At 53.2% G+C, this 21,838-nt stretch overlaps 1 protein-coding gene across 1 annotated transcript in view; it reads right to left on the reverse strand.

Moving 5' to 3' along the window:
* LOC100906102 (plexin-B) overlaps window positions 1-21,838 on the reverse strand; it is a 42,984-nt gene that overhangs the window by 20,566 nt on the left and 580 nt on the right. The window contains exons 2-11 of the mRNA XM_029113177.1: window positions 18,555-18,860; window positions 16,355-16,568; window positions 15,959-16,199; window positions 15,007-15,227; window positions 13,156-13,256; window positions 8,639-8,765; window positions 2,849-3,008; window positions 2,669-2,765; window positions 2,380-2,488; window positions 2,070-2,201 (exon numbers count right to left, since the gene is read on the reverse strand). Of these exons, the coding sequence (XP_028969010.1) occupies window positions 2,070-2,201; window positions 2,380-2,488; window positions 2,669-2,765; window positions 2,849-3,008; window positions 8,639-8,765; window positions 13,156-13,256; window positions 15,007-15,227; window positions 15,959-16,199; window positions 16,355-16,568; window positions 18,555-18,860 (1,708 nt within the window). The remainder of the gene's footprint in view (window positions 1-2,069; window positions 2,202-2,379; window positions 2,489-2,668; window positions 2,766-2,848; window positions 3,009-8,638; window positions 8,766-13,155; window positions 13,257-15,006; window positions 15,228-15,958; window positions 16,200-16,354; window positions 16,569-18,554; window positions 18,861-21,838) is intronic.

Here is a 21,838-nt window from a genome sequence, read left to right on the forward strand (position 1 = left end):
ACCACCTAACGCAGACTCGCAAGGATTTCGTACCCGAGGTGAGACTAGAATGAGAGCTAGAAATGACTTCTAGAAAAGCATGACCCCCTCGCATCCCAATCGGAGTCCAATTCGATCGAAGCTCGCGGGGAGTTCCCGAATTCGAATTATCGATTCGCTCAGGGTTTCAACCTGAGCGTTTCGAGCGGTCTTGTCGGAAAGCCGAACTTTCTTCTATCGCGTCACTCAGTGAGCAAAGAGCACCTTATGTAGCCCGTGGATCGACAAGCTCCACGAGGCTCTACCTTACGCAGCTGTCCCGCATGGCCGCGGCCCAGAACGGAGGGAGGGTCAATCATCACGCAGCTGCTGTTGCTCCGATTGCTGATTTCACCGCTTTTGACGAGTCTGTGCATATGAGCCTGGAGCTTGGACACTGAATCTTGTGACGGAGATATACCGGCCCGCCAATTCTAAAGTTGCTAGGGGGTGTGCTGGCGTCTTTCTCGCAATCAGCGAAGATGCAGACCGAGAACTCTTCTGGCATTTGACGGCTCCAAGGAAGAGATGGCGCATCGTCTGTTCCCCTCGTCGAGGGAGTTGTCGATAGGACACAAGCCATGGCCAAGCAACCGATTGGAAAGTCGTATCTGGAGCTAGCAGGGATGCAGACACGCCTCGCGTTCGACTTTACGATACAGGGAAGTGGTCGGCCATTGCTTGCTGCGTCGGTCGCTGGGCGGCCGTACGGAACAACCGACCGACCAATGGTCCAGAGCAAAAGGCATTGCGCGTTAGCTGAAGGAGTTCGCGGAGCTCGCTGTGTAAAATATGTGTTTATGTTAGGGCGAGAGGCTGAGTTTACTGCCAACTTCTTTCGGCCAGCGCTTCTCGAAGTCTAAAACTTCGCACGGCGGCAGTCGAAGCGATGAACACTAGGGGCTCGGAACATTCCCCTATCCATGGCTCGTCAGAGGCCTTTTGCTCGATGCCGCCACCGCTGAAACGTCGAGGGAAGCCCGCGCATATTTATGACGTGAGAGAAAACGAAGAAGAACACGAACGCGAGGAGCGAAGCCGCCTGTTTGCCAACCCCTACCAAGTCAGTGAGTGAGCGAGTGGCTGGCTGGCTGGTTGCTCGGCCGGCCGCTTAGTCGACAGCCGGGGACGCATAAGAGGAAACACAAGCAAGCAGGCCGACGGACAAGCGGAGCTCGTCGGCAGCGTCAACGTCGAGCTCGCTCTAGTTCAAAGGCTCTTCCGTTCCGTTCGCTTAGGAGGCTCTACGACAGTGTTCCCCAAATTTTCCTTCTAAAGCATTTCAATTTTCCTTCTGAAGCCCCTCTCTATCTCTGGAGAAATGATTCTGAGTTCTCTAATGGGTCTGTCCTCATTCTCGTTGCTTCTCATGACGAGCAAATTAGGCTTCCCTCTCCCCCATCACCGACGATAGACGCCCCTCCCATTCTGACGGTTAAATACACTGATTGAGCCATAAGGGATGTCCACCCAGTAGCCACTGGAGGCAGCGATATTGCAATAGGTGATGGCATGGACGCTATCCCTGGGCACTTAATCACGACGTATATCCTATGAGGGGGGTGATGCCGACTCTGGTCGGAGTCGAGCTCTGGAGTTCCGTATTACCCGAAAGCCGAGAGTTTTCGACCCGAATCAAGATTTGACAATGGAAGCCCACCAACAGGAGGCGAGCTTTCCGATAGGGCTAATGGAATGGCACCGGGCCTTACTGTCTGTGACAGCAAGATCGTCAGAAATCGCCATCGACAAGCAAAGGCGTCCGCAACATTTTTACGGAGGGGGGCTAGTTGGGTCTTTGCATGGGGCTCATGACCAACATGACGACTCGCTCTTGAACCTCAGTATTACGAAAGAACAATCTGGGAGCGACAAGGCATCATTTTCAAATAGAGGGGAGGGAACGACGGAGAGGGATTTTCTTCTTGCTCTCAGAAACTCCTTCCTGTGGAGTCATTCATCCTTCGTTGGAGTTCGTAGTGCACAGAGGCTGAAAGGAGACTCGGTCTCGATGAGCACACAGAAAGAAAACGCTGATATGAGTCGCTTACCGGAACTGGCGCTAGGAGGTTCTTGACTTGAATGGCGATTTCTTTGCGAGTTCCGTGAGGAATCAGAAGCCTTTCATCGAGGTTGAATGAAGGGCAGTGCTGACGCCCTTTGATCAAAGACACTTCGTCACTCTGCAATCGATCGCACGTTGAAATTAGCTTGGGGACGTTCCGTACGGAATCCCATCGCCGCTGCTTGCGGAAGTACTAGCGTCTGCTGTGCTCATCATTATCCCCAGGACAAGATCCGCCGTTCATGATATACGGATCATATTCATCAGCTGATCATTTTCCTCGGTGCTGTACGTACCGACTCTCCAATAATTTTCCTCTGAGAACAATGACTTGTGTTCGACGAGCAGGTGTTCTCCGCGATACACCAACTGCATGACCACTGAGACATGACGCAGCTCTTGCACCTGGAATTGATGAAGGAGGCTAGAACCGAGGGCCCAATACCGGCACGGGATATCCGTATTTCCGACAGGAGGAGCTGTCGCTCCCCCCGAATCCCCCCGAACGTAAGAGGAGTGCATCGATTCGCAACATGCTACACCGACGCGGGCATTCTTGAATTCCCAGCTTATGAATCAACATACGTTCGGTGGACGAGACATTGGAAGAGCGTAAGGTCTTTCTCGATGAGATTCGTTTCACTCTGCGTTGTGCGAACCGACACCGTCATCGTTACGTGATCTGCAATTGAAATCTGTTTGTTTCGAAAGTATCGGTCACAGATGTGGAAACGGAAGCATCGGGAACAACTGAGAGGAAAATACCTTTTCCGGAGGGAATCGTCGGCCGATCGTCCGGGCTCGGAGCAGTACATTCGAGACCTTTCGTGTTGACACTCGCAGGTACTTTCACCCTTCCGTCGAAAACGCAGAGATACTGTGTTCCATAAGGCAGGTGCGGCAGCTGTTGAATGATCAGATCCAACTGCAAGGGAAACAAGGCGATCTCAGGGGACGCTCCTTTCTGGCTCAGCCTACCCTAACAAGGGAAAAAGTTTCCCTGTAGAGTAGAAACTCCCTGAGAGAAGGACAATTTTCTGGGAGAAAAGCATCTTCCTCGATAGCTCGACGAATCGTCTCGTTCCCCCGAGCAGGTCACGATGAGAATTGTTTTTGAATGGCTCGGGGAACAGCCCCTCGAGTCCCGCAACGCGGGAAAGGGAGAAAGACGCATCGGAAAAAATCCCACGCACGCGGTTGCCTTCGTGGCGCCTGCCCGAACATAGGCAGACGTCACTACAGACGATTAGCGAGGGCCAAGCACGACCAACAAGGGAAGCGATAAGAAAAGGAAACAGGACTGGGGATGCTTCACCGACCTCCTCCAGATAGGCTCCAACAATCCCAGTAGTTTTCGGTGCCTTCGAGGTCAGCGGAGGAAGAGTCGTCATCCCCCCGCTGATTGCGGCGTTTGAAACGGAGTGAGCGAACTTGCCGACCAGCATACAATCTGACGCTAGAATCGACTCGTCCCAAGTTTCTCTCTGCCTCCTGCCCGCCTGCGTGCTAACTAGACCATGAGCTACAGACAAAGCAAATTCTTGCTGCATTTGAGTTCAACAGCGAGTCAGGTGGGTGTGCGTTTTGCCAAGAGAAACGAACCGTGTTCGAAAAGTTGTCAGATTTTCCACTTGGAAGAGTGCAATCCTTCTTGCCTCCCTCTTCCGCACCCTTACCGCAGCTACCGACGGCACCGGCTCCGACCCTATTTTGTTGGGAAAGGAAAGTTTTCCTCGGCGTGCACAGCATCGCTGTGACCAGCACCGGGAAGTTGCTTTGTTTCTGGGTGTTCCTATTCACCGAGTGCTGGCGAAGGGATTCTGACACGCGTCTCCTTTCACCCGGTCTCCCTAGAAGGATTCGACACGCTTTCCTCAGATAAGGGATCGAGCTCCTGATCGAGCACTGACGGCCTCCAGTTCAGAGGCGTCCGAGGAGAATCGCGAAAATGTGGTGGAAATCAAAGACGGAAATCGGAGCGTCTGCATCGCGATTATTGAATCGTCAAACATCCCGTCGAGCGGTCCGAGCCCTGCCATTGGATCGATTACGGCAGGCGGGTCTGAGCACCGCCTGGAAACTTGAATGACCCCCGACCCCTCCGCCGAGATCTCTGGCTAGACACGAGATCCGAGTCGTCGGGGATCGCTTAGCTCTTCGCCGTTTCCCTCCTCTTAGTCGTCTCATCCTTGGCTGGAGTAAAGGAGGGATTATTCCTCAACGTCGTCGTCGCCGACCAAGAAGACGACGCAACGAGGGCCTTAAGACCAAAGGACGACTGAGCAAACTCGGTCGCGATGGCAGGCGCTCCAAAAAGCAGTCGAGCCGCCTTTTGGCGGCCTTGAGAATTTCAAAGCTCGCCGTAGGGGAAGAAAAAGTCGCTTTGCTTCACATGCGCAGGGTGAGTTTTGGAAGAAGAAGCAGGCAGCATCTTTCGTAGTCTGTCGTCACCGTTCTGCTGCATAAATATCTTGTGAATGCAGGCGTACAGACAGTCAGTTCGGCCGTCCGTCTCTTTCTTTCCCGTCGGAGTCTCCTAGCCACTCAGTCGAGACAGCGCAGGGCCGTCGTCGAAGGTTCCGACTCCGCCGTGGAGCCGTTCTTTCGAGTTTATGTAAGCCGCGCGCCAAGCCCTGAGACGACGTCGACGACGACGATGCCGGCCGAGCAGCTCCAGTGAACCAATGAGGTCCCTGAGGTGCCATTAGAGAACGATATATCAATAGCGCAACGCACGAGTCATTGTCGTTGTTGTCCACGTAGACACGTGTACGTGTAGGATACGGGACGACTCCGACTCTCGTCATCCCTGGCAACGCGGCCTTCGCGGTGCGAAGGGCGCCCCTCGCTTGTACATACAACCGCTACAGAAGGCGAAATCGTCTCAAAAACTACAGACGGAAGACCGGAGAGTTCTCTTTCTCGGTTTCGTGCTCGCTACGAGTCGCCCTGCTCCGAAGTCCTAGGCTTCTTCGTCCAATAGGCCTTAGCGGAAGGTCCTGGAGCGAAGTCCCCGGAGTCTCGTAAAACCTTTTTTCGGTCGACGCCGACGTTGGCCTCCGGGGACCACTCGACGAAACAAAAAAAAAAGGAAAGACGTCCGGGGCGGTTGGGAGGGGCTCGAGCTGAAGAAGTACAGAGAGAGGGAGGAAGAAAACGGGGAAACTGGTAGACAGAAAGAAAGCCGGTCGAATCGGCGAACACCGTCGAAGATACGGGCGAACACTGCCATCGACGAATACGGCGGCGCGTCCGAGCGACTCCTGCATCCGTTTCCGGGGAGACGCGACGATGCGATCCCGTCAACACTTGCAGAACTTCGACTCGGATCAACGTTCGCGGCTCGGGGGAATCCGAAGAGGACTTCTCAGCTGATGGACAAGTAGCGGTACATGTACTTTGCGTGAATTTCCGGAAATCAGTTCCTTCAACGGGGAATGTCGATCGGATCGATTGAGTGAATAACAACGTTGGGATGGTCCGACCCATTTTGCGGTCCCCCTAATCGTTCAACGACGACTTTCCGCAGTCCGCATCGTCATCGCATCGTACTCTCCTCCAGGAATGTAGTGGGAGAAGGGAAGAAGAAAAAGCCCAAGAACCGAAACGAGGACGATGCAGCGGCGGCCGTGGAGGAGAGCGCATCGATTATCTTTTAAAAGTATCCGATTTCGATACAATGGAGGAAGCCCATCCGCTGCCACCCGAGCCTGATTCGCCAGTCAGCCAGACCATCCGTCCGCAAGTCCGACCATGGGCACCACAGTTGCACCATCGCTCGGCAGCGAGCTGTTTCTTCTTCCTGCTCCACATTCATGCTCGGATGAACTCTCTGTTCCGTTCGCCTTTTTATCATCGTTTCTGTCGGAGCGGGGGACCGGGCTTGGCGACAGACGACAACTGATCCCTGCTACCATCGGAGCAGTACAGGGTCCGGGTCTAGACTAGATTACTAAGCGGAGAAGAGGAAACCAAGACGAAGCGTGCGGAACAAGTTCCGAGGCCAACAACAGATAAATCTCGTACTCGGAAGAATGTGGACGTTTTTTTTCCGGGCAGAATCAGAGAGAGCATGTTCCGCGCAGACTGCGCGAACAAGGTCGAACAAGCTTGTTTTGATAGTGTGTTCTAGGTCTGTGGAAACTGCGAGCTCTGGATTTTCAAGCAGCAGCGACCGTCGCGCGGGCCTGTTTGGAGGAATTTCCTGCAGCATGAATTCTCATGAATATTATGAGGAGCACCGAATCAGCTTGGAGCAAAGCCGACTTGGGAACATCAGGCCCGAGAGCAACCGGTAATCAAGCAAGGAGAAGACAGGTACTGATGACCTGAATATCCATCCGTCCGGCAGCTGTGCCGAGCGAACGTATCTAAATAACGTCGTCGGGTATCATTTCCTGAGTACTTGGTCGACCCGCCGCACGACTGGCTGGGACCGGGGGAACTACCGGCTAACGCACGGCGGTTCTCGTCCCTTCCGCGAGACGCATAATAATTGTTCCGCTGCTCTCAACGTCAGGGGGAACCCTTACAGGAACCGTTATCCGTGTGTATGTACTACATGCAGTGTGCCGTCCGATCGTCAGTTTCGAGTCATCCAACGCTCGTGTAGCAGAAAATCAGTGATGCCGTTCGGAGGAATACGAGATTATCGTTCCGCATGGTGAGAATCCCCACCGATCGAGCTCATGACTTCAGAATCGGCCGCTTGCCGGCTCGACGGAACTCGTGCCGTCTCGGACTCGAGCCGGATGACGGGCGGAATATCACGTCAAAGCATCGACGCGAGTATACATACAAGTCCAGATCGAGTCGTCTCTCAGCTGACGGCGTCCTATCGCTCCCGATTCTGGCGGGTCCCCGATCACGTGCGTCGGGGAATCTCTTCTGCCCTGTTAGTTCCACTCCTGAACAGGAAAGCGAGTCAGATCTAGTGGAATCGCTTCCTGTATCCGATGACGTGGTTTGCATGTGTCTCCGTCGAGAGAAGCAACGAACTTCGCTTTTAGCGTGGCCGGGAGAAATCACGATGCATCGCCGACAGGATCAAAAGACTTTGCGGTTGCAATTATGAACCCTTGCCCAGCATACATGCAATTCCGTCGTGTTTTGGGATTTGCCTCTCCGCGTTCAGAGAGGAAGGCTTTCCACAGACCCCGCCCGGGGTTCATCCGAGAGCATGATTCCCGATCACTGCGGGAATGTTCACCGCCGGTGGTCGTAGACGGAGGAGACGACGACATTGGGTGGCTACATTACTTGCGACAGAATCCTCGTGGTTTTGATGATCTCTTGGATTTTTTGAGATTTTAGGCCCTTGCTGGCTTCGAACGAGCTCCGAGTACGATGGAGAACTTCTCCTCCATTAATCCAGAGCGCGTGTTCCAAGCCAAATACTACAATTGTGGCCCTTCGTGGCAATCACTCTCGATACACGACAGGTTGTATCTTACGAGACGACACCCGATATCGGATTCGGGACCTCTTTCCTTCTATGTGGATCGGAGTGCATTTCCTCGTAAATCTCACCGTGGACGTGTATCGGGGAGCTCTGAGCAAACCTGTATTTGACTACAGCTGACTTTCTTCTCCTTTGAAAAAGTTTCAGCGGTTGTTCTGCTGGGCTGACTTTTCTCGGGAGTCTCTTCCCTTTCAGTTGATTGGCAAACTTCGGGCGAGCTCATCTGCTGATCCCATTGCTCGCATTCTCCAAAGTAAACGGAGCTCGGGGACACGCTCACACAGTCAATGTCGAAGAGAAATTCTCCGAATTCTGAGCCCCTTCGTAGCGACTTTCCGCTGCGGAATCAGAGCAATGGATCACTCAGAACGATTAGCGCATAAATAGCCGAAGCGAAGGCAGCTCGAGGCCAGTAGCCGTTTCCGCTTTCGTTCGTGGTGAAGAAATCAATCGCGATCGACGACCGATTCACGACATTCCCAGTGGAGTCGAGAATCAAGAGGAAGTTTCCGTGGCTATCGCAATAGCTCCAGATGTTATCTGATACGATCGATGATGGTGACATTTTCGGACCGGATCCGGGATCTCATTACCTCGCACTCGAGTCAATGCAAGTGCATGACTCTCCGTTCATCCATATATGGAACACTACAGATACTAGCGAGGACTCTCCGCATGCGTGGGCGATTAGCTCAAAAGAATTTTTTCCCACTCGCAGATAGTGTTCCTCCCAAGAGCTGTTTCTGCATGGACCGAGTGAGAGCCTCGCTTCAGTGTAGCGCCTCCAAATGCGAAAGGGAGGTCTCGGGTATCGCGCTATTCGCCGGGACCGACGTTCGACGGAAACGGAAGCAGAAAAAAACTCATTTGAGCCGGATACTATGGCGTTCAGCCGTGGTACGCGCTTTTGCCAATCTCCCGACTCTAGCCCCGATGACACGAACGATACACCCAGACGCGCTCGCCAGGTTTCTCGTTGATGCCACTAAATACTTTGTAGCGTGAACGCCGCCGACGCGATTACCTGCCTTCGATCATATGAGGAAAATTCCAACCTTAGGCTTCCGAAAGATACAGAGAACTCATCTCCTCACCTTGGCATGCTGCGTGATGGCGATCTGAGGTGGCACTATCGCATCGAAATGGAGGCATTGATCTTCTCCGAAAGTCAACCACCTGGAAGCCCCCGTGGTGACTCCGCATTCCCGTCGAGATCCGCATCTGGAAGGAAAATCGTGCCAGCGTGAGAATTCTGTGGAGCCTTCCGTGACGTACATAGGACGTTTTAGTGTACATCGCTGGTTCCGTGTTTTCTGTCTTTATTTCGGTTCGGAGCTCTGGCTGATCAGGGTGAATAGTCGATAATAGAATCTAGGCGATGACGAGCTCTCGCGATTCAGCGAGATCTCTTCTCGTCATTGTTGATGGTCGTGGCTGCCTGCGGGAGTTTCGTCCTTCGGGCATTCCATCTCTTGCTTGGAATCTCGAATGAAAATCCCTTCACGTCCTTCTGCGACGAGCTTTCCCCCGCAAGGTTCCTTTCCTCCCTTTGCCTTACCTATGCACAGTCAGACTCACACGCGAGCAGTCCTAGATATTTCACAGATTCGTTTAGCCGTCAACGGCACACATCTCAAATGGCCGTGGGCTGTTTGTTTTATAGTGAAGGATGCGATGGTGGCGGGGACGGAGTCGGGCCAAGATCCGAACGGACCGTTTGGCTCGTCGAGTGAAGGCATCAGAGACGACGTTGCGCCGCCGCCCGCCCGTCCGACGGAGGAAACGGAGTCGGATATTTAAAATGACAGAGAGGAGACGACGCGAAGGGAAAAGGAAAACTCCAGGCGTTTTGCCAACTTTTTCTCAAACGACACCAGGTGGTGGCCAGGGCTGGCAACTTGCCTGCCCGCCCGACTGGATGACGATAGCTGGTAGGGTGTCTGACGAGCTGTGAGCGACGTAAACACAACTCTCGTCGGTACCCATTCCTGCGTCGTCGTCGTCGTCGTCTCGAAGTGGAGGGAAGAGAAGGAGGAAAAAAACAGGAGTTTTGCTCCGCCGTCGTTCGATAAGCATCTTGATGGGCTTCTATCGATGCCGGCGATCTTTGGTGCAGGCTTCTCGTCCATCGTCCGCCCCAAAGAACGAACGAACGACCGACAGTCCTGCTCCCTTGTCCGCCAGCCGGTCCTCAGTTCCTTCTAAAAGTTTTCTCCCATCTGTAAGACCTTGTTCCTACCTCCCGGAGGCGCACTTCTGCCGCAGGCCGGGGAAAGGTCGCCGATTCCGGAAAACGATGCCATGGAAACGACGGAGGTTACCGAGATGCGAAACAAAAAAAGAGCACTCGCTTTGATAGAGGCAGCGGAGAGACAGAGGTCTGACGGAGATTGGCGAAAGCCGATCGCGGATTCTCCCGAAAGCGGGGTATGAGAGGGGTCTCGATAGCACGAGCCGAACCTCGAAGAGGCAAATTTAGGCGAGTCGAGTGGCAGCAGAAACATGCAAATAAGCCTTTCGGAGAAATAAACAAGAAAACTCGCATTTCGAGAGAAACAGATCCCGATTAGAGAATTCATGTTGGAGGAACGAGCCCCGAGACGAGAGAGTGCACCGACGTCAGGGAGACAGAGGGGGTAGGGGGATGCAGAAGGAGGCAGGGTCGAGTTGAAAGAGCGGATGTCGAAGTCGGGGGCTTTGTATCAGAAAATGAAGAAAAGAGATCGAACGGAATGATACAGGGACAGGAACCCTCCAGAAAATGGCGAGCACCACGAGAAAGCCATGCAGGAGATAGCACGGGTGCAGGGTCGGCGAACCGGGGCGGAAAATCGTCAGACGGGGGCTCAAGGAGATCCACCGAACATGGTCATCACCGAGAAGGAAGTTCCAAGAGCTCGGGGTAGACGATTTCCCGCTCATCCGATCTGAGCACAAGTATTTGAAACCTTTCGGTGATCTCGACTTGGCCTCATGGAACGAGCCCGTGCTTATCGATTGATATTCCCGCCCTGTCTTATCGAAGGAGTTCCCCGCACGGAATGGTTTCTTGACCATGGGAGATTCGATTGCATCAGAATTCCGGGTAAGGGTGAGGCTCATTGATACCGCTCCGCTGCCGTCAGCTGAGCGTATTTCTTGTGCCGGGAAAAGAGCGATGGGAAGGGATGAGCGGAAGATTGGACAGGTGGCGCGTAAACTCGATTCGCAACTACGGATGCTGCTAACTCTGGTTTTCGGAAACCATTATCACGCGGAAGTTTCCGGATGAGGAATGGACCGGCAACAGTGCGGCGATGTCTTCCAACACCCACGTCTCCAGAGAAGAGATTTCTTCTCAGAGATATGATTAGCTCGCACGCATCTCGCGATTCTATTTTTGAACGGGCTCCCTCGCATCGTCAGCCCGATCCGAGCTCCGACGCGCGTTCCGTACGCCAGAACCATCCGGAAATTTTTTGAGCGATACGAGAATTAATTTTTTCCCTCAACAACGAACTCGTGAGTCCGAGCAGAGCGTCATGGGGAAGTTGACGATTTGATCGGAAAATCCGGCTCTGGAATATCGGTTACATTGAGAAGCCTCCGTCCGGCTCTGAAAGTAACTCAACTCAAGATATAGTACCCTTGAGATTTCAAGAAGACGGAGCTGTGAGACTTAGTGTCTGAGTGAGTTTCGTCTACTGGTCGATTGAAGTCTCCGGTTTCCCGAAGCGAACTTTTGGAGCGTACGAGCCCTGGGCGAGCCTCGGGGGCCGCGGCCTCAGCGTCGCAGCGGTACGGTGATCGGTGGAGCATTTCAAGGCTGGGTCCCGGAAAGGAACCTACTCGTCATCTCGATCAAATAGTGCTCATTGACAGTTTGTCATTTCAAAGAAAGCGTTTTTTAAGCGAAAGCGTTCGTGATGTCTTGAGTACGTCTCTTATTTCTCCCACCGTCCTCGGCTCGATGCCATTCGGCACGATCGCTACGGTCCCACAAGGTTCCCTAGGCAATAACAAGTCGAAAGTCCTTCTGATTTGAAAAGATGCGAAAAACGTTCGGAGGCGACCGCGACGCCGGTCGGAGGGGAAAGAGACGGCAGGATGATGAATCAAAATTGTTGCCGAAAAATCAGTCGGCCAACCTGGCAGATTATCGTGGACCGCGCAAGAGAGCAAGGGAACGAGTCCAGGAAACTTGGGAGTCGATGCTCTCGAAGCGGCATTCAAGACGGTTCCGGTGAATCATGCAAACCGATAGACTGGAGTCTGAAACCCGGGATGTGTAGCTCACGATTCGTGAATATTCGAGACTGAAAAATCAAATCAGGCTCCGCCGATTGGCGAGCGTGAGATCTCAGCGGCTCGGGGTCGCCCGCCTCGGAGCAGGATATAACGAGAAAATTGGAAACGAGGGGAAGGAGATATGACTCGACTTGGGATGAGGTCTGACTTCACCGATTCTTGGCTGCCCGGGGCGACGATTTCCGAATCTGACCTCCCCGGAGTGCGATACTACTGACATTCGTCGACGGAAAACCTGACTGGCTTACCCGCTCTCCGGGGAAAAGTCTGTCGGGATTCGTCTGACCGAGGCTCGCACGGAAGGACTGACATCGACTCGAGGATCGACTGTCCGGCTGTCGGGAGGGAGACTTCCTCCGCGATGCTCGACAGCCCTCAAAAGATGGGGCATGTAAATCGAGTGAGGAGTGTTGTAGCGAAAGATCGGAGAGGGAGAGATTTCTCTGAGCGGCTGGACGATCGTGCAGACTCCGAAGCAGAGCGATTCGCAGGAAAAATCACTACCACATCGTAGATAAATTGCACATTCCACCGCGGAGAACGAGACTCGGGACGAGGGTAGCGGTAGCCCAAGGCCAAGCAAGCCGGCATTGAAACGAACTTCTGATAGAGGGAGCGGTCGAATGAGCGGAACGAGTATCCACCGCTAAACGGCAACAAGAGAGAGGTTGGAGCGCCGAGCGCCCAAGGGCGTCCCGGAGCATCGAAGGCTTACCCTGATCTCAAGTCGACGCGGTGGCTGCCCATATCGGAGTAGAACAACGCCGAAGAGAGCAGGGCGAGTTAAGGAGGGTGGAAACGAAATGCACCCACGCCAATCTTAATTACCCGATCTTCTCGACCCCGAATCTCAGAGAGAGTTCAAGAAAAACGAATTCTGGACCCTTTCACCGAGAACTCCGGAAGATGCGAGGGACTGATATCCCGGAAATTCCGGGGGTTCGCCCCGGGAGGAGTCTCGAGCCTTCAGAGAGAAAGAGAAAAATGCCACCTAGATCTGTTCCCCGAAATAGCGCGCGCATTTATCATCCGAATCGTTCGCTTATGTTGGCGACGAGGAACAGGGGAAGCAGAACGGGATACTCGTGCTCTGAGTTGATAGATCGAAGTCAAGTACATCGGTAATCGATGTTCCACGGGGCGAAAAATAAGTTCGGGAGCCTTTCCGTCACCTGCGTCATCGCCAGGGATGAAATTGACACATTCACAACAATTAGTCTCACGAATGCGATGACGGATCGGCGAGAAATTCTTCCCGGAATACCAGAGATAGCTCCTCATTACTTCTCATTACAGATTATTTGTCCTCGGAGCGATGCCTCACCTGTTCTCGAGAGCACACCATCCGCAGTAAGGATTCTTCGCCGAAATGCATTCGTTACACTTGGAATGCTTGACGCAGTCCGACAGTACGACCTTGAAGACCTGAAAAGACGATTCGATTGCTTTTAGATTAAATGTGTTCTGAGGGCGAGATACTGTCACAGCTGTGAGCAATACGACGGTCTTGACGGTCGCTCGGATCGGCGGAAGCTGAGCCAAGGATCGAATCCAAATTTGACTTCCAGCGAATTATTCGATCAGCAGACATCCGCGTATAGTACATAGATTCAGTTCCGATAATAATACGTGCGTAGCAAAGGAGCTCATGTTCTTTTCGTCGCAAACTCCAAAACTGATGACGTTACTCGTGCCGGTTCGGTCGAGTTTCGATTCTCTCGGGCACACCGGTCACTTCGGGGACTCCTTGCGCTCATCCAATCGCTTATCGATCAAGCGGAAGCCAAGTTAATGAAACGGAACTTTCGAATGGATTCAGCGATGAGTTATGTTCCTTGCCCTCGCGCAGCACTTCTCCGACCATTCATGGTCACGATCCGAGCGAGCTACGTTCGAGACAAAAATACGTTCGAGGAACGGTCTCCGCGTGACTGTTTGCGGGAACTTAGGCCAGGATATCGTAATTGAAACCTTGGGGCAGCTCAGCGAGGGCGACCGAGTTTCTGGTGCCGTGTACGAGTTTAAGCTTTCAAACTTTGTCGACAAGATCTCCCGCCTCCAAGACTTCCAGAAAAAGTCCTTGGAAACTCCGGGGAGTTTACACATCTGAAACGACAGCAGACATGGGAGCGAGGAGGATGGGTCGGGATTAGAGATCCGGCTTCGAAACGAGCCGTTCATGCGAAGTTTCTTCGCTTGTTGTTTGTTCTCGAGAGTACGTTCGTCAGAGGCCTCGCGTCCCTGCTGCTGCGCTCGATGTAATTCGTCGCCCCGACTTCATCTCGACCTGTACCGTTTCTGGATCTCGCGCTCCGGGCCGAGTGCGCTAGACAGATGGAGCCGACTCCGAACTAGAGACAAATGTCTCGGACGCTTAAAAGTAGGTAATCTTCGTTCTCGACCCACTGGGGAGGGGCGCGAACATCCAGTGGCTTCCGTCTCCCCCGTCCAACCCCGCGAGAACGAGACTCGACGAACAAGCAGGAAAGCTACAGAGTCGAACCGGCCCGCCCGCCGGCAACTCGGCCTTCGTTGTCGTCGCAGGCAGCCGCGTTCGTAAAAGCAGCCAATAAACTCCTGAGAGGACGAACTACCACCACTGACTCGCCGTGCCGACTTTTATAGCCACTCGCCAGGCAAGCAGGAAACTTGGAATTCACTTCTCGGGAATTTAGTCGGCGGTGCGGCCCAAGTCCCTGACGGGGGTCGGAGCCACGGACGACGACGAGACGTTGCGAGCGAGGAGGCGATAGGAGCCGACGACGGCGGGAAGCAAAAGAGATAGGATAGTGGGGGGGGGACAGCCGCGAAATTGGTCAATAAATGCACAAGATGGCGCCGCCAAAGGGATGAGTGACATCGTGGTCTGCATACTGACGGCTCAACGCTGCTTGCCGGCTGCAGAAACGCATGCTGCTAGAACAACCGATGCCAGTCACTCGTTCATCCATAAAACAAGCCCGCTTATTCGTCGACGTTGCTCGTCCCCGCTACCGATGCTGTTGCCTGCGAGCGGCTTTGATAAGAAAGTTCGCGCATGCAGTAGATCCGGATCGACGGAACTGTCGTTCGTCGTAACTTCCCACCGCTTGGACTTGTTCCGCACCAGAGCCCAGAATCCGGTGTTCGTTCGAGAAAACAATCATCGAGGAAAAATAAAAAACTCTGACGATACCTTGTTCAGGGAGGCGACGATGACGTAGTTGTCTGGAACGCTGTCTTGAACGTAAATCTGTGGGACGATCCTCACGCCCCGATCTAGTAGTGTTGAATCGAACACGTGTGCCTGATGACGACCCTCCACGAGGATTTTCTGAAACACCCCTGACGCCGTTCCGACGAATAGAACGTTATGACCCTCTACGAGGGTAGCTCCAAGACTCGTGATGGTTTCTCCTGCAATGGAATTATTCTCCGTTCGAGTATCGGATGTTTCATCATCGTTGTTCTCCAATGGCCGGACTTTTCATCCGGAGGGGGGGGGGGCGATTGTTCTCAATCGACCAAAAGTTCTCCGTGCCAGTTCCACGTGTAGAGGGATGGGGGGAAGCCGGATTCGTCATGAAGACGCTCTCGTTGAGTTTGTTCCCGTCTTCGAAATGTCATCCGTTGAATCGGATGGAGTCGCAAGGCATGCGAACGTTGACAGCTCGATTCGATTTGTTCGGAGTAAAATATTAAGCAGGGCTTTTCTGTCTCTCGGCCTTCCGATCACACGACAATCGGTGATAGCACGAATACTATGGGGCCAGCGGCGACGAACGAAATCGATCGGATTCTGTTCCGGAGACGTCGTGACTTAGATCCTTGATTAATGCGGGTTCGAAGCCAACATCCGAATGAATACGAGCTCTCTTCGCAACGTATTCAACAACGAGCAGTTAATACTTAAATACGGGGGACGTCTGCGGTTCCCATTGAGCAGTAATTCGATCGCTGGCAATTGAATCACGGCGCCGTCGGAGCAGCCTTTGCTATCAAAGAGAATTAGGCTCTCATAATCAAGCGATCGTCGCCGTCGTCGGAATTCGAGCCAAAAGAGAGATGGAATCTGGAGTCCTTCAGATGGTGGCGGTTTCCGCGACCGGGATCATCATTCATCTGAGCTCGACGGAAAAGACACTCACCTCTCACGTGCGCGAAGGGTTTGGTTCTAATCGGGAGCGAGCCATTCAGCTTGACTGTCTCGCGGCAGAAGTTCACCACGTTACCCGAACCTCCGAGCTCGGGGCACTCGTTGACGCTTCCGGCGATGTAATGCATATTACGGGTGAGCGTCGAGCCGTTGTAGCACATGTGTATGTTTTGTTGGAAGCGACGCTCGATTTCCACCAGAGGAAAGAGACAAATGGCCGATTTCCGCGATTCCTACGAGGGAAAAAGAGCAAGTTACTGAAAAGCTCCGCTAGCCAAGGCAGGCTGGAAGCATTGTAGAATTTTCCTCGCTACCGCTAATTGAAATCGGCTCAGAGGAAGTTCCTTGGAGTTGTCGCTGCGCCTCCAGGTGTAGGCCGGGTTCTCACCTTGAGATGATGGCCGTCCGATTGCACGAAGGCTCCGACGAAGATCTTTGAATCCCGAGGGTTGAGTCGGAACTCGTTGAGCAACGCCTTTCCCGCGTCAACCACGGTGGCATCACGCAATAGGTTGTAGTGGGTACCGTCTGGATCGACGCATTCCAGGCTGACTTCAACGTATGTATTGTAGGCCGGATCGGAGACGCAAACACGGGCCAGTCTGTCGAGAACGTATTACTTCAGCTCAGTTATCTATTAGTTTGAGTTCACAAATACTTCGCTCACTGCTACGCCGTGTAGCTTTTCCTCAGATTCAGATCAGCTACTATAGTTGGTATAACGACGCGATAGCGCGGTGTTCGAGAAGCGCGACGCATTCATTTAGCTCTGGCCGAGTACCCAATGATTCGGAGGTTTCAGGAGAGAAATTCATAGGACTCCCTCGCCGACTCCGCGACGAAAACTCGTTGGGTTTGTGGCAGGCCATCTGTACACGGACCTTGCCATTCCCATCGATGCATCACTCGTCGAACAACGAGCGTTGCTGCCGCAGACATCCAGAGAAACTCAAATCGAAGACGTCGCGTTACGGCGGAAGTCTTCCCGACGCTCGCGCCTGGGGTTGGTTGGCCGGTCTGTCTGTCTGTCTGTCCGTCCGTCGGAAGCTCGTTTGCTTTGATGATTTTGAGATAATTTTGCGAAATTTGAATTTCAGATTTGAGTCAGCGAGCAGCGCAGTTGCCTGGTTGGCTTGCTTGCCCGTTCGCTCGCTCGCAGGCTGGTTGGGGTTAGTCGCCCGAGTAGATCGTGGCTGCACGATGCAATCTTCTGCGATGGCTCTCGTGGCAGCTACTAGCCGAGTCGAAGACTTGTGCGAAATTAATTCTGAATACATAAACAAAGCGACTGAGCAAGGCATCGCGAGAGCAGCCCTTACTCCCTCGACACATAGCTGAATGCTTTCGCCGCTTGCCCGGAAATTAGGAGGTCTGCGATGGCATGATCGTCCGTCATCGTGAGCACATAAGAGATATGCACCGCCGACATCACCTGAGCTATGCGGTTTCGCGTCGTATTCACAGCCTCTAGTATCCGTTCCGGGTTTTGACGGACTGTGATTTGCAATTCTCGATTGCATTGAGTCTGCGGGCTCTAGATTGGCAATCTGATAATAGGACCTCTCAAAGTGTTCATGGTATCGAGCAGTCTCCGAGCCGAGAATTTTTATGGCGAAACGGGCTCCTCATTTTCAATAATGCGACCCATTCCGAAATCCTGATGCATAATAATTCGAGCGACTCACTAGTTCAATGAAGTGAATGGGCCCCGTCATGAAGAACGGAATCACTTCGTGGGTAGATCTCATTCGCTTCGATCCGACCAACCTAGCTAACTCGGATGGAAAACAGGACGCGCTCGGGAGCGCCGTTGTTTTTCGCGAAACTTCATAGAGCTTGTAAATAATTTCATTAGCTTGATGAAGCAAGCGACTCTGTGAGTGGACCTTGTTCAGAGTCGAGTCATTCCCCTTGCGATGTGGCCCTGATTCTGCGCTGTCTGGCGATAGGATTTCATAAACGAATTAGATTGAGGACGCCTCTCGAAAGCAGGCTTGCGAATCTGTCCTATTTCGACGTTATTCGCTCGCTCGCAATAAAATGGTTCTGTACTCTCGGGATGGTAAATCACTGGAACTTCCACGGCCTAATCAGTGAAGAGTTCTCTACATGCAGGGACAGATAGCGCAGATTGAGGAGGCCGGCGCAGATTCTTAGTGGAGGGGGGTATCCTGAGGAGCGGATATTCGACACAGACTCTGGAATTCTATGAGTGGGCGAGCGCTGGGAAGATGGCGTAGGCTCTCAGTCCAGGTCTAGGTCCTAGAACCTATCCCCGGATAGCATTCGGAGAGATCCGTCGGATGATTGAAGGCCCGTGTCGATAGATTTCACAGCCCAGCCGTCTCGGGACTCGTATATCATAGTCGAGGCGACTCGGGAACCACGAATGAGAATTTCGGACGAGCTCACTTGTTCGGCAGACTCGATCCCCGAGGCGATTCCGATCGATTCTCCCGATAGGAGTCGATCAAAAGGAGTCGACACGATCGTTTCATTCGGACCGCGACGTTTGATTCCCGGACCTTAATTTATAATTGTCTGCAACTGCATTTAGCCACGCCTTCTGCTCGACGCATGGAACTTACCGAGACTCGTATCCCCACTCCTGATTGGCGAGCAGATAACTTTTCCGTTGGATCAGGGCAAAGTACGCGAAGTCGTGATGGTAGAATCCGTACACATAGTGCACCAGGAAGGCGTCCCGCAAGTTCACCGAGATGTCCACCCGCGCAGTCTCGGAGAAAGAATGCTCGATAACAGTGAACAGACCGTTATCGTTATCTTGGAGATTCCTTGAACAAATGGCAGGAACCATGTCCCGGTAGGGACCGCTCCGGGTGTTCGTCGCGGCCACGTACAAAACATCTTGGCTCTCTCGGTCTATGTCGTACCTGTTTTGGAGAAGAAAACGTGCCTGTTAGTGTCGATGCGGATATTCGCGAAGTCTCGGCGGGATAGGGTTCGTCACACGCTTAGACTGGCTGAAAATGGATCGTACGACCCTTCGTTCATTCTCCTCTGAGTTGTCATTTGCCTTCGGAAGCCTGGGGAAACGAGCGGCTCTTCGCATTCCTAAATCCATGTGTCCCACTATAAAGGGTTCCTCCTTCCCTGCCCCATCGAGCCGAGCCGAGCAACAGCGAACTGATGCGCTCCTCGAAAGTACCACCAGGGCGCGGTAGCCCAGGCCTCGTACCCCTCCAGGTGTCCGTTGATAGTTCCACCGATAAGAATTGAGTAGGTTCAAATATTTCGACCCGTTAGGAAAGCTCTTTTCAAACATTCTCTCCCCGAGTTGTCTCTTCGAAGGGTTTTGCAGAAACATTTCATGCTCGGTCAGAGCGCAGAAGAGCACGGTGAAAAATGGAGCCAGAATCTCTCAAGACGGAAGCGGAGCTGGTCCGGGACCGACGAGGTCAGAAGAGCTCTCAAACCCAGCCTGCCACACACGCTTTCGCCCCGGTCCAGATTCCCTCGTTCTTCTGTCAGCTATCAATTGTATCGGAAGCGGAATGATAATTCTCTGATTTTTCCAATTTCGACACGGGGAAGCCTCTGTCAGGAGATCGATGCTAAGCGGAGCCGAATAGCGGGAAAGCTTCGGTGATCGATGCGAAACTTCAGCGACCGTCCCGCGCGAGTCAAGAAGTGAGAGAAAAATTATTAATGAACGGAGATAAAATATCCGCCTTGCTTCCCTCGTCTTGACGAATGTTCCAATGACCGCGGTTCCGCCGCTACTGTGCGTCTTCACGACCGATTCTCAGGACGCGGTTCGACCTTTCCAAGAAAGCTCCTAGCGGGGTGACGTCTACTCATAGCCGTTTCAAAACTGCCAACTCGGCTACTGCTGTAGAAATATAAGGAGACTTTTCAATTTCGACGCCGCCATTTCTCTTTCAATCCCGAACCTAAAGACCCCTGGAGACGCTGACTGTTTCACCAGGCGGCCTCCTCTCGGAGCTCAGCGGGTCGTCCAGCCGGCTGTCGGTGGGTTTCCACGTGACGGTGGAAATTTCATTGAGACGATGTGATCCCGACGGTCGCACGGAGGGAGAGATTTGAAGAATTCAGATGGGAATGGATCGCCTCCGAAGCGTGCCATGGGACCCACGCAGAGGTCTACGAGTGCCAAGAGCGAAAGAAAGAGGAGTTCGTATGAGGTGTTGGCGGTCGGAGTGAAGTGGGAACTATTTGTTGTGAGTGAGCCGTAAACGTATATTTTCCTCCTGCTGCTGCTGACGAAAAGATGGGATCGGATTGCTCGTATATCCAGCCGAGCTCCGGGACGGACTCCTGCCGAAGTCCGACAATGACCGGCGTCCACTCGCCGCGCCGACCAAATGATCATAATATCGACTTTACGACGTGTTGTTCTGCGTTATAGCGAGGCTCATAACCGCCGAGTTAGTCGCAGTCGAACATGAAAGCATCAAATAACCTCAGCTTGTCCCGTCGTGCTGCCCTTGTCGAAAGCCGAAAAGCGTCTCTAGTCTCCACCCCGAGAAGCGGGAACGCTTTTTCATCGCAACCGAAATACGGAGACGTCGGCTTTCGGGTAAGCCATCGGGACACCTCAATGTCGGGCTGGCGGGAATGGAGCAACTACAGGACATTCTCCCAAGACGTTGAATTCAGCAATCGGCGAAGACGGTGTACGTACATAACGTAGTGGTGTTCTTGCCGAGAGCCCGGCTCGCGACCCCTTGTCTTTCTGTCTCGTCTATTGTGGACATCCACTCGCCCGATAGTGTTTGTCCGCCCGCGGTCTCGAAGGGGCCACCACGGCTCGTCCGGCCAACAGGCGTGACTGAGGACTAGCACCTAGGGATTTACGATAGGAGGATGGACCGTATTCTCAGTACCGAAACCGGGTTAGCCAACCGGATGGTTTGCCGCCGGCTGAAAGACTCGAACGTTCGATAGGACCCCCGATGACTGCGACGACTTTGGTCAGCACATCGAGTCACCAGCGCTTTCCCAGATTGGAGGAGGAGGACGCGTCTCGTCACTAAGACGGCGACTCAATGAAGGGTCACGGACTATTCAGTCACGAGCATATCCCCTCGGTCGGTCTTTACTCCGGGTTGATCAGAAGGCAGCACAGCCCCCCGAGCAACGGCACAGCGAATGACGGCGCCGGCGTTCTTGAGACGACGCGCGACGCCGCTACGCCTCGAGCTCAAAAATGAGCGGAAATAATCGGAGCCTGGCCGACTCTCGAGAACCATCCGATCGAATAACAACGTCATTGAGGAATGTTGGATCAATTTCCTAAATTGGACAAGCTGGAGATCTTCTCGCTAACAATGAGCCATACCGCCGAATAACGAGTAATTCCGTCAGGCAGACAGGTAGGTGGTTGGCAAATTGTGGCTGCGGGAGAGCGCACCCTTCCCGCATTCTCCCGCACTCTCATCGGATGTGTCCCGTAGAGCGAATTCTCTCGGGGAAAAGGAAAACCTTCCTTTCATAAGACCAGGAGGAGCACTCAGCCCTCAAAGTGTTGGAATATCTGCCAACAGAGTGGAGAGGTAAGCGAGCAGGCGCAGTTTCGCTCACTCACTCATCCGTCGGCTCACTCGCTCGCTCGCTAAAGAGTAAAAAGTGAGCGAGTAAGGAGCTCAGACAGTAGCTCCGACAGTCGAAGCGAGTCAAGTCAAGCCGAGCTGTAGTAGAAGAAAGGTTATAAATTTCAGAATCGTCGTCTCCGAAAGGGTCTACCAGTCACTTGGGCTGAGGGGCATTGGGGTTGGGTGGAGGGCAGCGAGGCTGTCTCTCGCTCCGTCAGCCGGAGGGGTTTCAGCACGACAGTCGGCGGCGCATCGGGGAAATAAGAGATTGTGCACTCTCCGAGTAAAGCTGGATA

The sequence above is a fragment of the Galendromus occidentalis genome, unplaced genomic scaffold, assembly GCF_000255335.2.
Source record: "Galendromus occidentalis unplaced genomic scaffold, Mocc_1.1 scf7180000076381, whole genome shotgun sequence".
Taxonomy (NCBI): Eukaryota; Metazoa; Arthropoda; class Arachnida; order Mesostigmata; family Phytoseiidae; genus Galendromus; species Galendromus occidentalis.